This window comes from Syngnathus acus, chromosome 16 (genome assembly GCF_901709675.1).
Source record: "Syngnathus acus chromosome 16, fSynAcu1.2, whole genome shotgun sequence".
Classification (NCBI taxonomy): domain Eukaryota; kingdom Metazoa; phylum Chordata; class Actinopteri; order Syngnathiformes; family Syngnathidae; genus Syngnathus; species Syngnathus acus.
The window spans coordinates 4999970-5013490 of record NC_051101.1 but is presented as its reverse complement, the minus strand read 5'-3'; the positions used below and the strand labels follow the sequence as shown (position 1 = coordinate 5013490).

At 41.0% G+C, this 13521-nt stretch overlaps 1 protein-coding gene across 15 annotated transcripts in view; it reads left to right on the top strand.

Annotated features, from left to right (window-relative positions):
• plecb (plectin b) overlaps window positions 1–13521 on the top strand; it is a 72309-nt gene that overhangs the window by 17461 nt on the left and 41327 nt on the right. For 4 of the 15 annotated variants that reach the window (XM_037273054.1, XM_037273052.1, XM_037273050.1 and 1 more), the window contains exon 1: window positions 7920–11631. The exons of 6 other annotated variants lie outside the window; for them this stretch is intronic. In XM_037273054.1, coding sequence (XP_037128949.1) covers window positions 8442–11631 — 3190 coding nt within the window. In that variant the 5' untranslated portion in view covers window positions 7920–8441. Of the gene's footprint in view, window positions 1–7918; window positions 11632–13521 lie in introns of those variants that run through there. 5 more of the 15 variants (XM_037273049.1, XM_037273048.1, XM_037273053.1 and 2 more) reach the window with 4 other exon arrangements.

Genomic DNA, 13521 nt, shown 5'->3' with positions numbered 1-13521 from the left:
AGAAACCTGAGAAGTAGTGTCAACTGGTGTCATATTTTTTTTTCCGAGTGTCGCCCCTCACTGCATGAATTAGGATTTTGGCGCATTGTTCAATACTGTTTCCAAACAGTGAAAGAAGGGAAGCTGCCCATTGTTTGGACTGCTATTATCTTTTTATGGCTGAAGGTTTCAGAGGTGCATGTCACAGTGGGAACAGGATATGGAGTCAACCAGCCGTACTGATAAGAAATGTCCTGGAGTGAGGCCACTTATGTGTGTGTATGTATGTACGTATCTTATCTATATGGACCACAACATTATAACACAACATTGGATACTCATGCACAAGAGAGAGCAATAATATCGGAAACACCTGATCATTATGATGCAGTGCATTTCTGCAGAACAGCAAACTACATTCAAAAACATTTTATTCAATGAATATCTCTTTCACTGTGTCATCTTATTTTGATATATCTCTTTCAAGTGGATGTCATTAGATAGTGTACCTAATGTGTTGAGTGAGATAAGATAGATGCATAGTTGTAGTAATAGTTCATTGCAGGAAACACCTCATAATCTAATACCGCTTAGTTTATTCAAGCTTGAAGCCAATGCATGCAGAGGCAAAGACTGAATAAAGTAGAATAGAATAGAATAGAAGCAGCGAGTCAAACAGGTCAATGGGTGAGAGATATCCTTGCTAACAATGTTTGCTCTGCTGAGACAGTATGAGGCATAAATATCCATCATGGAGGGGACCGGGCAGCTTTTACTACTCTCTGCAGCCTCTTCCTGTCCGCCATTGGTACAGCTGTCATACCATACTGTAATACAATATGTCATGCAGTGTGTGTGGCCTGGAATGATTGTCAGACAATCATAAGGCACCTTAAATAAACATATTTTAATTATACCAGATTCTATTTATGAGATTTTTGATCCATTAAAGTATGCACTGTTAGTATGTGGTGAATGTTCCTATATCTCTAATTAGTGTAGCAGCTAAACGTGAGACTACTGCAAAAAGAATTAAAACTTCTGATATTTTTTTTCTACGACTTCACTATTGATATGTCTATGTCGCAGTCGAGACATTCTGGATTGCAAGTCTTATTGTGTTACATGGGCGTGGCAATGTATGCTAGTGTCTCATTACAGTGGCAAAACAGGATTTGGGATGAGAAATGAAACCCATTTTGATGTCACAATAGTGCTTCTAAGACTGTTTCTACTTAATGACGGACAATTTTGCCGTGACAGTTTATTGAAGTTCCTGATGATGGTGAGTCACTGTCTGTAACGTGACTCCAAAGCCACAGAATAATGGGCCTTTTCTTCCCCTCGGCCATGCCACGCACGCACGGATGCACGCACAGACACACGCACGCACGCACGCACGCACACACACACACAGAGCAGTAAGTTTTCTGCAAGTCTTTCGTGAAAGTAACAGCCCATGCAGTCATTTTTCTTTCCGCTCGGAGGAAAGCAAGAATGCAATGGATTCATTCTCTCCAGATGTAGGAGTTTTGTGGGAGTGGGCATAATAAATCACTTCTGTACATGTGTGTATGTGTGCGAGTGCAGTGTATCCAATGGAGGAGGTGCCCGCATTGTGATAATGACTAATTTATCACACACCAATCTTCAGGATCCCGATACAAAAATAACATATAGCCTCTCTGGTTGCAACGCAATTCCTCTCATTGTGCCATGCGGTCAGGAAGGCCAATGTGCGGATCCTGTGACAAGTTTTGTTGTGCGATTGTTGGTTACCCGTAGCAACTGGCGCATGGCCACGTTCCCCTCAGACCTTAGCGTCGCCAGCTCATTTGCCTAACCTTTGGGTTGGGTTGCCACAGCAACCAAAGGCCACGCCCAAACGGTGACTCACCCTGCAAATATGATTTTTGTCCTGTTTTTGTAATATACATAGTTTACAGTGCTGAACAAATGTTTGAGACCGCCACCTCATTATACGGTTAGGCCACAGCTGCTGTGATAATTACCAAAATTATTATGTGTCATATTTCTGTCAACAGAAATGTTTTGAATGCTTAACTGTTTTTGAGATTGCCATTTGCATATTTCTTGGGGCCATTTCACAATGCAAAAAATTGGAAATAATCCAGTCGATTGTCAGAGGCACAGTTGATTCAGTCTCAACTAATACATAAATTATACTATTATTATACAACACATGAGACTGGAAATTACGTATTTTAATCAAACATTTTTATGTACTAGTATTTTTGTTTTTATTATACTTTTGAATTTTTATATTTCTGTGCTTGCAGATGGAGAAAAATTGCATTGCCGTTCTTATCATTTGACATTGAATTCTAATGTATGCTCATCAATAGCCCAAGTTTTAAATTTCCATCATTGTTATTTCTCCTGTCTTGACTGTTATGGCTGCCAGTAGATGCATGTGGGACATGGCATTCGGTATCCTGGGCAGCAGGGACAATGTCCAAGCCGACAAGGCCTCAGATTTATGGTGTAGATCTTCCTTTGCTTTTTTGCAACAGACAAGAAAAGATTCCCTTGTTCTTTTCTCAGTAATTCCCTCCCTTGTTCCCCTCCACTCTCATTCCTTCTCTCTTTCGCACCCAAATTGTGGATGCCATGTTGGTGCTGGGCATGCAGTTGCTCTCACAGGGGTAAAATGTACAAGTGACAGAATAGCGCTGCTGTAAAACCTTTTGTTCGGAGGGGTTTGTAAGCACCATGAACAAAGGAGATCCACTTGGTGACAGATTCTGGCTCAGTCACAAAAAAGGTAAGTCCCATGTTATCAAAAAAATCTGAATCTATAGCCGGACTGACACTAATTGATTATGCATTGCACACAAGTTGCCACTTGAAGTACCAAAGGGTTAAATCAAGCATTTCTTGTGACACAATTGTGAAGCGTCTCCATCCGCCAAAGGTACAGTTAAACACCCCGCATAGTAATTCTTGATCATGCTGTTGGTTTCGTAACTGTTTGCAATTATTAGCTTCTTTCATTCATGGTGCTTGTTTGTTTGCTTGCACAATATTTCATGCTCTGGCTCTAGCAAACATCTAAAACGTAACTTGTATTCTAGCAAATATTTTACAAAAATTGCTTTTGATTTTTGTTTAATGTTGCTTTGTGCAAAGAGTGCAGAAAAAATAGTTAAATTGACATCTTATTATTATTCTCAACAGTTGCAGGGGAAATAGTTGAGCATCATTAATTGAGTACATTTTTCATAGTCCATGGTGTTAACATGCCGAATCTGCTCCATTATTATCCTTGCTTGGCTGCTTTCGGAAGAGCTAGGAAGATTTAGAGTCTTTGTGGATTCCTCTACTTATTTTGGTGACTGTGGGCTTAAATCTGTGACCTCACTTATTTCCACCCTGGAAAAGGTAAGGTCAGTGTGAGCAGGTCATACATTAGGGATTTTACATGGATATTTAATATTGAATTTATTAAACAAGACAAGAAATCTGCATTTTTCCCCCCACTGCCCATACCAAATGCTCCTCTATGGTAACACCTGCATATGAGAGAGAGAGAGAGAGAGAGAGAGAGAGAGAGAGAGAGAGAGAGAGAGAGAGAGAGAGAGAGAGAGAGAGAGAGAGAGAGAGAGAGAGAGAGAGAGAGAGAGAGAGAGAGAGAGAGAGAGAGAGAGAGAGAGAGAGAGAGAGAGAGAGAGAGAGAGAGAGAGAGAGAGAGAGAGAGAGAGAGAGAGAGAGAGAGAGAGAGAGAGAGAGAGAGAGAGAGAGAGAGAGAGAGAGAGAGAGAGAGAAAGAGAGAGAAAGAGAGAGAAAGAGAGAGAAAGAGAGAGAAAGAGAGAGAAAGAGAGAGAAAGAGAGAGAAAGAGAGAGAAAGAGAGAAAGAATGTTCCATTACTAAGGTTCACAGTTACTAAGGTTTTTAATTATTGTCTATATTGGCTAAACAGTTCGATCAACTGAAGAACATTTTTACAGTATGTAGTCCATTGAAATGTATTATTACAAGCAAACCTCTAAACATCAACTTTAATATTTAATTTAAAAGAACATAAAGATAAGCGCAGACATACACTACCGTTCAAAAGTTTGGGGTCACCCGAACAATTTTGTGACCCCAAACTTTTGAACGGTAGTGTATGTGTGCAACCCTCCTCATTCAACATTCTCTAAATATAGAAGATTTCTGGATTGGAAGTGTTGGAGCTTCATCATGCCTTAGCTCTGTCAGGGGCCACAGCTGTTCCTCTTGTGAGGTCAAACTCCTAAGTATAACCTGTCAGGTGACAATCTGGTCCAATCAAAATAGGCCTATCATCTAAAGAAAAATGCTAACCCTTGCTAACTGTAACATTGATTCTTTATTATTTATTAGTTGTGCTGAATTTTATTATCATGGTTTTCTAAATCGCTTTCTGGCCTGACTTGTCACTGACATCAAAATAAAGGCTACTTGTGTTGCATAAATCCAGCCAGTTACCAGCTGATATTATTTTGTCATAACAGGTCTATTCTAAGACTTAAGGTCTAAAACATTCATAGAAGATGTGCACCCTTAAGTGGCAATCTTCATTGTTATTAACATTCATTGGCAGGTTGCTCATGCATAGCTGCATACATGTTATATTGTAATGGCTAAAGAGTTTTACAACCCTAAATTTCCTGGGCTACTTTATGAACTCCGATACTCATCTCTGAGAGCCTCAGTGTCTGGTTATGCAAATGTCTTTGCATGAGATAGCTCTTAGCATGAATTTTATTTTAACTTCTGGAATATTAGCTTTAATTATTTGCATTTTTTGCAGTTGCATTTCTGTTTGGATGCATCAAATACATGCGGCAGGTTTGCATAACTACAAGCATGAATTTATTTAAATTATTCAAAGTTAGTCGATCAAAAACACTGCTCCGAATACACACCCTGCACAAGGTACATGCCAATCCCTTTGTTTATAATCTCCTCCTCCCAGATCATGAAATAATCTAACCAAACAATCATGAGGGATGTTTTGAAAGATATTTAACAAGGGTAGGGTACATACCGGTGTCAGGTTTAATTCCCGGCATGGCCCATCATTTTCCCCCACTGAGAATGGAGTAGATCACATGTGTCAAACTCAAGGCCCGGGGGCCAGATGTGGCCCGCCACAGTTTGACACCCCTGGAGTAGATTGTAGTGTTCTATGATAAAGGCTTTTTAAATGTCAGGCTCTTTAAAGGTTTTGAGCAATCTTCAATTCAATATGAACAAAAGACCACTGGTGGCCACTCGGTCTTTGCTATATAAAGTAAAAATGGACAAATGTTTGTTGTGCAGTTTCAGATTTAACCGATTTAACACCCACCAGACTGTGTCTGTGCGATATTAATAATTTGGATTAAAATTTGTGAAGTCAATAATCTCTGATGTTGGATTTGAGGCAGAGTTTGCTGACTCGCCGTCTCTGTTGTTGTTAATCCCAAAAGTGATTGATGCAATTGAGGTCAGGGCTTTGTGCGGGTCAGTGAAGTACTTTCACACTCAACTCATACAACCATGCCTCGATGGACTGGCTGTGTGCACTGCAATACTTGAACAAAAAGGGCCTTGTTTAAGAGTTGTCTACTCTATTTCTATTTAGGCCTTACACCGATCTGACCGGTTGGCCGATATTTTGCATTTCATGCAAAATCTGTTGATTTGATCTGTCCACTGTGACAAACTTTTCACTGTTGATTTGATCTGTCGACTGTGATGTCATAATTTGCTGATTGATCAATTACATCATACATTGAATGGATCTGTACAGTAAAACATTACAGCAAATTTGTTCAACCGTTGTTGTCACCCGTACATAACGAAGCCTTTAAGGTTAACTATCATTACAATGTTAGAATGTCTAATAGGAAAACTGGCAAAAGTAGTGGGAGTGCTCATGCTCATGGATGAGCAGAAAATATCTGTGCAGTGCTTTTTCTTGTGTTGCTGGCTCTGTGCATAAGTAAGGAAGCGCACTGTGTCATTGTTGTTTTTTTTGCTGTTTTCCAACTCGAAAAAAACTGAAAAAGTGCCCCCCAGTCATAGTTTAACAAAGGCAAATAATTAAATGAAATTAGTTATTAATTAAATAAACGTAATTAAATAAAAATAGTAACTGTGATTTTGTGAATTGTGCAGCAAAATACCTAGCAGAGCACGTCTTCTTTTAAACGGCAGTGTGATGACATATCTTCCCTTGGTTCATTTTGTTGTGCAAAATATTGACAACCCATGAATTACTAAATGAATGGACGAAAGAAAAAAAAAAACACATGAATGAGAATTGCCCTGTGTTATTGTGGGAAGCTATCAGGTCAATAATCCAATTTTCCACAGCATCATTTATTTTTTCTGTTGAAAATGTTTTAATAGTTTTCAATTCTGAGGGGGCGGGTGTGTGTTTTTTTTTTTAACCCTATTTTGATTGACTGTATTGACTGTTTGGTACTATTGTACTTTTGGAAGAATTTCTATTCCTTATTTTCTATACCCCATGCAATGGGCATCAGTTCTACACGGATTGAAACAATTTATGGTCCAGACTAGTAGCTATCCCCTACGGATAGCGGGGGGTAGACCATGCAGTAAATAACCAAATTGTTTAAATCAATCTATGTATTGCTCCATCTTCTTATCAAATCAATCATTGTTTGTTTGTTTTTTTAAACTCTGTGATCAGCCCCAAAATCCTGATTGTGTAAGGCATACTTCTATTGTACTTTTGTCTGAGTATAGTTCATTCCTAGTTGTACTCAAACACACCCTGTCTGACAGAAAAGGGGAAAATAACTTATGTTCACAGTGAAAGATTTTTTTGTTCTAAGTGGTCTTCGGGCTGTCTTATAACATCAGTTTATAAACTGCTGCGCCGCTGCTGCACCCAAAGAGTATATGTGGCTCTGTTGCAAGTAGCTCATTTGACTGTTGCCATGGTAAATATAGTAAAAAAAAAGAAGGGAAAAAAAGTTTTCCACTGGTGGTTGGATGTGTAACAGTGTGTGTGGTTTCAAACACCCGGGAAGAATCTTTTCATAGCTGCCCACTAAAATTGCGCAACTGTGTTCACACAGCTTTCCACTCTCTGTTCTGTTCTGTTTCTGTGTTCATAACTACTGCAGATTGATGTGCTCCTATGCAGTCCTTGAACAGTTCCCCTTTGCTTTTAACTGGACACTGGCCATGAGAGGTGCTCTTCCTGACACATAGAGACGAACAGGAGACAGATGCGTAGAGGGGAGAAGTGATCTCGGGATAGAAATCTGATATCATGTCTGTGAGTGCGGAAAAGGTTGACTGTAATGCAACGTTCTTTTTATAGGTATGCAAGAGTTATCAGCTCATTCGAAGTATGACGTTCTAATGTTAGCCGGCAATAAACCTTTGAGGTGCATTGCCACGTTGCGTCATCTTAACGAGCTACGAAAGTGACTTGCAGTTCTTTGTTGAAATTTACGACATATGAATAATTTCTGTCTTTGCAATAACGGAAAGTCTTGCATTGAAATATAAGCATAATTTGTTTCTCTTTTAACACGTGTGTGTGTGTGTGTGTCTGAATTCATCAGTATTTCTTTCACTTATTCCAAGAGTGTGAAAGTTAGACCTTCAATGTAGAATGATATCTGATCTGGAAAACTAGATAGCTTGCTCTTGGTAACCTACATGCATGAATAACGTGTGGCTCCAGGCTCAGATGGAGGTATGCCAACTGGTTCTTCCATCTTGTTGATGTGTATCTGAGTTTAGAAAAGCCCATTCACTGAGCTGGGCGTGTGTCAGCCAGCAACGGTGTTAGTTTAAAAAAAAAGTGTGTGTGCGTGTGTGTGTCTGTGTGGGAATTAGAGGTGTGTACTTTAGTGTGCGAGTGGGCGTTTCTGTAGAAGTCACAGAGCTTCAGAACATGTGCTCAGACACACTTCACTGGTGTGTTGCGCCATTCATTTTACGTTGCGCTTCCTTGATGTTAATCAGTTTTTTGCGGATAGTTTTCTTCACTTCCTCGTTGCTGCAGTTATATTTACTTAACTGAGAATTTTTTTCCATGCGTCTTTTTTTCCATAAGGAATTGAGAGGGTCGGTAGGAGGAGCCCAACGAAGTGTGCTTCACTCTCTTTCTCTTCCACACACTCATGCTCTCTCTCTCTCTCCCATTCTGACATTGCTATCCCAGCAGAAGGGAGCAAGACTTCATGCTGTGGGGCGACATAATTTGAATTTTGTTTGAATGACATTTGAACGGATTATTCTTTTTCTTCTACAAAACCTACAGGATCAACGAGAGTGAGAAAAGTAAGGGGACTTATTACACAGACTTTTTTTTCTCTTTGATTTATCTTTAATTGAATTGAAGCACGTGTTTTGCCGGAGGATTGTTTTTCCCCTCACAGTAAGACGTGTGGTCTGTTGAGTCTTATTTTTGTTCCTCTTTAAGATAGTGTAGATAGATAGCAAAATGGTTGCAGGAATGCTTATGCCCCTGCGGGACCTGAGGGCAATCTACGAGGTTCTCTTTCGAGATGGTGTCATGGTGGCCAAAAAGGACAAGCGACCTCAGACCAAACATCCTGAGGTACAAGGAGTGTCCAACCTACAAGTAATCCGTGTTATGGGATCACTTAAATCCAGAGGCTTTGTGAAGGAAACCTTTGCTTGGAGGCATTTCTACTGGTACCTTACCAATGAGGGTATTGTTTACCTGCGTGACTACCTCCGCCTGCCACTTGAAATTGTTCCTGCCTCCTTGCAGAGGTTTAAGAAATCGGCAGCCACGGCCATGGCTCAACGAGCTGCAAGGGTCCAATCAGTTGAAGGTCCTACATCTTATGTACCCAAACCAGGCCTTAGGGGTGAAGCTGAAAGCCAAGAAGCAGTGGCAGAGCGCCAAAGCTACCGGCATCGGATGATGGGTCCCAGAGAAAAAGAGAGCTACTCTGACAGGACCCCCAGATTCAGGGGCCGTCCACTGTCTGCAGAACCTATGAGGCCGAAACAAATGGATGACCAATCTGGTTCGTTGTTTACAAAGGGTAACACCTTTCAGCAGCCTGATGTGAGCAATGAGAAGGCAACATCTCAGGAGAGAGACACATTTGAAGTTCAAAAGGAGAAACAATTGAGTTTGTTCCCTTCTTCAAAAGCACCTTGGAAAAGCGATGTGTCAAAACCCTCTCTGACTGCAGGACCTTCCAAAACAGCCCCAGTGCTTACTGTGGCTCCTACTGCTGAGGCTACAGATGCTACACCTCCAGGAGGTAGACGTGGGCCTTCTAGTCCTAAGGCAAACACAGACAAGCTGAAGATTGCGGATGCAAGTGCTGGTAAAATTCTGACCAGCAGTTCAACTAGTTCAGCACCTCCTGAAACAGAGATCAAAAAGGTGGTCAACAAGGAGCCTGTTGCACATGTTAAATCTTATGTAACGGCCGCTGCTGTACCAGCGAATGATAAGGTAAATGCTTTAACCTTGCAGGCTTCTGCCCAGGGACCTAGCACCCTTGTGACAAAAACTGTCACATCCACACATGTCATAACCAATGCCACCAATAATGATGTCGAAGAAAAAATGAAGATGAATATTGAACCAGAAATTGCCACAACTGAAATAGCAGCTGATAAAATAAAGAAGAGTAAAATGGTGAAATCATCTTCCCAGGAAACATCCAAAATCCTAACCAGTACTGATATTCCTGTTGTGAAATCTGCCAATAAAGATGCAATTGGAGAACATCTTAAAGAAGAAATGATCAAACCAGAATCAGCTAAATCTACTGGTTCAAAGAACCAAGTTGAATCTAAAATGCTTAATGAAATGGCCAAATCATTTTCAAACAAATCAAATGTCGACATAATTCAGGCGACAACCAAATCTCAACCACTGATGTCTATGGATGCAGAAGAACTGACAATTAAAGAAATCCAGAATCCCATTGTCTCTGTGACAACAGTGACTCTCCCACCAAAGGCTCAAAATGAAGACATTTGTGAAAATACATCAGTGGAGTCCTCACTAACTAAAGTTAGTACAACCAGTGTCACAAGAATGATGGTTAGTACTGAAAAGGTAAAACCAGACAAAGACAAAACAAAGCAGAAGAAAACTGAGGGAAATGCAAGTGAAGGCATCAAGAAAGAAGAGGCATTTGGGCCTGAAGAAACATGTAAAACTCCAGCACAACTCTCCGCGTCTTTGGAAAAAGGCACTTCCCCTGAGCTCACTCAAACTATTTTGCCCACTGAACTGGCTATTGAAGACAAACAAGTGATTGTGGGAAGCTCTAAATCCAAGCGAAAGAAAAAGAAGTCTCAAGTAGAGAAAGTCAAGACGAGTGAGGACACGCCTGAGACAAAGGTAGAAGATAAGAATGTGAAGGACAAGGCCCATGACAAAGACCAAAGCCCAAGCACACTGCCTGAGGGACCATCTTCTTCACTGACAAATAAGGCTGAACCAAAATTAAATAATACAAGGGAGCAAGTAATTGATGTATCTAAACAAATGGGAGTGACACCAGTGGCTGAAACCTCCAAACAAACAAAGGCTATTTCGGAAAAGTCACCTTTGCCATTTGGCCAAAACACTTCAGTGCCCCCAGTGGTTCATCCAGAAGTTGCACAATCTAAATGTGTTCTGCCAGACATAGACTCAGAGATATGTGGTGAAATTTCTGCTGCTAAAATGAAAGCAGTGACACCGCCATTACAAGAACCTGCCAAGTCTGACAAGAAACATGTTAAATTGTTGAAAAGTTTGAATGGCAAACAAAAGGTTGAGACTTCAGTGGCTTCAACCAAAAAGGTGCAAGCAGAAACATTGCTACCCACTAAAATGACACCTTTGCCCGGGGACACAGACTGCCCAGCTGTGACCTCTGAACTGAAAAAAAAGAATGTTTCTCCCAAAACGACTCCTGAAAGAATGTACCGTGAGGAAACCAGTCAGGCAGCAGTTGTGCTCTCTCAGGCCCCAGCAGACAAAGAGGAGGTGGAGCCAGAACTGCTCTTTGCAGAAAAAATCAAGCAGGAGGTTCCGAAAGCAAAAACATCCTCCGCTGTTAGGGAAGCACCCAAAGCCAGAGCATTAGCGTCAGCAGAGCCAGTGGTAACAGCAGAGGCAGCTGTAGCTCAGGCACGGGCCAACCCCCTTGTCAAGCAAGAGGAGCCGCCCAGTGTTGCACAACATTCAGCCACTCCGGCAGCAGAGCGCGGCACAGCAAATAAGCTCTCTGTGTCAGAGGCCTTAAAGCAGGAGGAAGAGAAGAAGAGGGACTTGGAGGAGGACACACCCTCTGCCACTACAGCACCCGTAAGTGCCCAGCCTCACGTGGCGGACATCGTTTCGTCTGAAAGCCCAGAAACAGACGAGGCCAACATGAAGAGGAAAATTGTAGTGGTTGAAGAGATAGTTGAGGTGAAGCAACTTGTTAGTCCTGAGGTTGCTGGGGCACAAGCAAGTCCACAGCCTGTGCAATCTGAGGGAGAAGAAGAAGAGGAGTTGGACTTGGATGTTTTGGAGGAGATTGCCATTGAGAGGTCACTTTTGTCAGGGGCACCGGGTGTCAGGGTGCATGGAGCTTCAGCTGAGGCAGACTGGGATCACTCACTGGAGGAGCCGGAGGACAAGACATGGCCAAACTTTACCGAAGGTTGGTGTACCAATTACTCTACTTCCTCTATCTTTCTGCATTGCATTATGTCTTGCATATTTATTTAAAGTAGATTAAAAGCAACACCATGTTCCAATGATCTGAGAATAAAGACAAAATACATTTTCAAGATGGATTTAAGCATGGAGTATATCAAATGACAGCCTCTTTCCAGTAAGACCAATTAGCTGTCTCATAGTGTGAAGTGTGCATGGAATTTAATCATCTGTTATGACAGATAAATTGTCTGATAGGCTCTTAGAACATACAATTAGTGGTATTTTTAGTCACTGTCAGTTATCGCAGAAGAATGTTTTACTTCTATACATAAAGCTAAAACACAATAGATCAACAATCTTTCCAAAGAATCCCGGAGTTTCCCTATGTACACATGCAATTGATTGATCAAAAAACATCAATACAGTTGAGGTGGGGTATTGTGGTTCTGCAGGATAACGAACTCATCTGCAAATTGGTAAGGTTCAAGGAATTCTATCTGTGGTCACTCTTAACATGTTTGCCAAATGAGATTTTGCAGACCTTAGGTCACTCCAGCAAGGTGGGGCTGTTTGCTGAGATTTGGCCTCGCCTGGTCCCTGCAGAAATACTTGTGATCCATAGCGAGATTGAAATGAAGGAGGTGTGGCACTTTTGGGAGTATTTCATATTTTTTCTCTAGCAGTAATAATCCTTCACTGTTACGATATGTTCTCCACTCTAACGTGTACTGTGGCTGTGTTTTGGTTCTCCTGTCAGCCTGATATGTATGAAAGAGAGGTTTGATGACATTCCATTACGCAATAGCATGTGTAAGATTTGGTAGGTATGCATGCAATGTGATAGGAGTTCTGTAAGGTTGCCTCCTTTTTTAGTTACCCTTCTGGCTTTATGCATAACATCTGGATGAAACTTGAGTATTGACATTGAATTCTGTCCTTGTGACTCCGATTATATGGAAATAAGAAGTTAAAGGCATGCAATAGTCCAGCTCACGTGACAAGGGTGTAAGAAGTGCTTTTCACATGGGCGTTGTCTCGTGTGGGTGTGAGTAATAGGCAAAGAGTGAAGGAAAAGCTCGCTCATGGCTTCACTTGTATTTGTTTAGTTCAACACATGACACAAGATCTGGAACTAATTAGCATACATGTTTCAATGTGTGTTCAAAATGTAACAACTTGCAGCAAAGTATCAAGACGTGCAATTAACTGTAAACTGAATGACTCCCACTGATCCAACATAGTGCAGACTCATCATATTGAATGTATTTGAATGTATTTATCTTTTGTGGTTTTATCAGTTATCAGTTTTTCTTGTGAAGGGGTTAGATAAGGCTCCCAAGTTTCAATCAAGTCACTGTCAGTGCTTGGTGTCCCACTGCTGACATCTACTGTTCATTCACAACCACTGTTGTCTTAGTCTGCTAATTTCAACAAGTTTAGACAGGTGGTGCTCGGGTGTGTGTCCTTCTGATTTGACCTTAGCTGAGTGTTATGCACAGGTTGTCATTGAAGGTATTTTTAGCAAGGTACTGTTATTATTTGTGGTTGGTTTGTTACATGGCTGCAAATATCTATACTACTGGATGCATGTGTACTTTCCTGCAGTTTGTTTACTTTTATTTATCTCAAATTACTTTTATGTTATAAGCCATTAAGGTATTATCAAGAGTGAGAGTGGGTTTAATGTTACGTTTGTAGCTTTGTAGAGAACATGATTTGAATGGCGACTGCTGTTCTAAGACTGCACATTCCTCACTTGAGTCTTGTAGACTTGCTTTGAGAAAGTGTTTCAACTCTGCCCACGCATGGCACAAGTGACAATTGGACTTGAACACAACACGGACGTGCCCACTGAGGCCCTCCTTGTTCTCAACTGAACTGAAGCCCAATG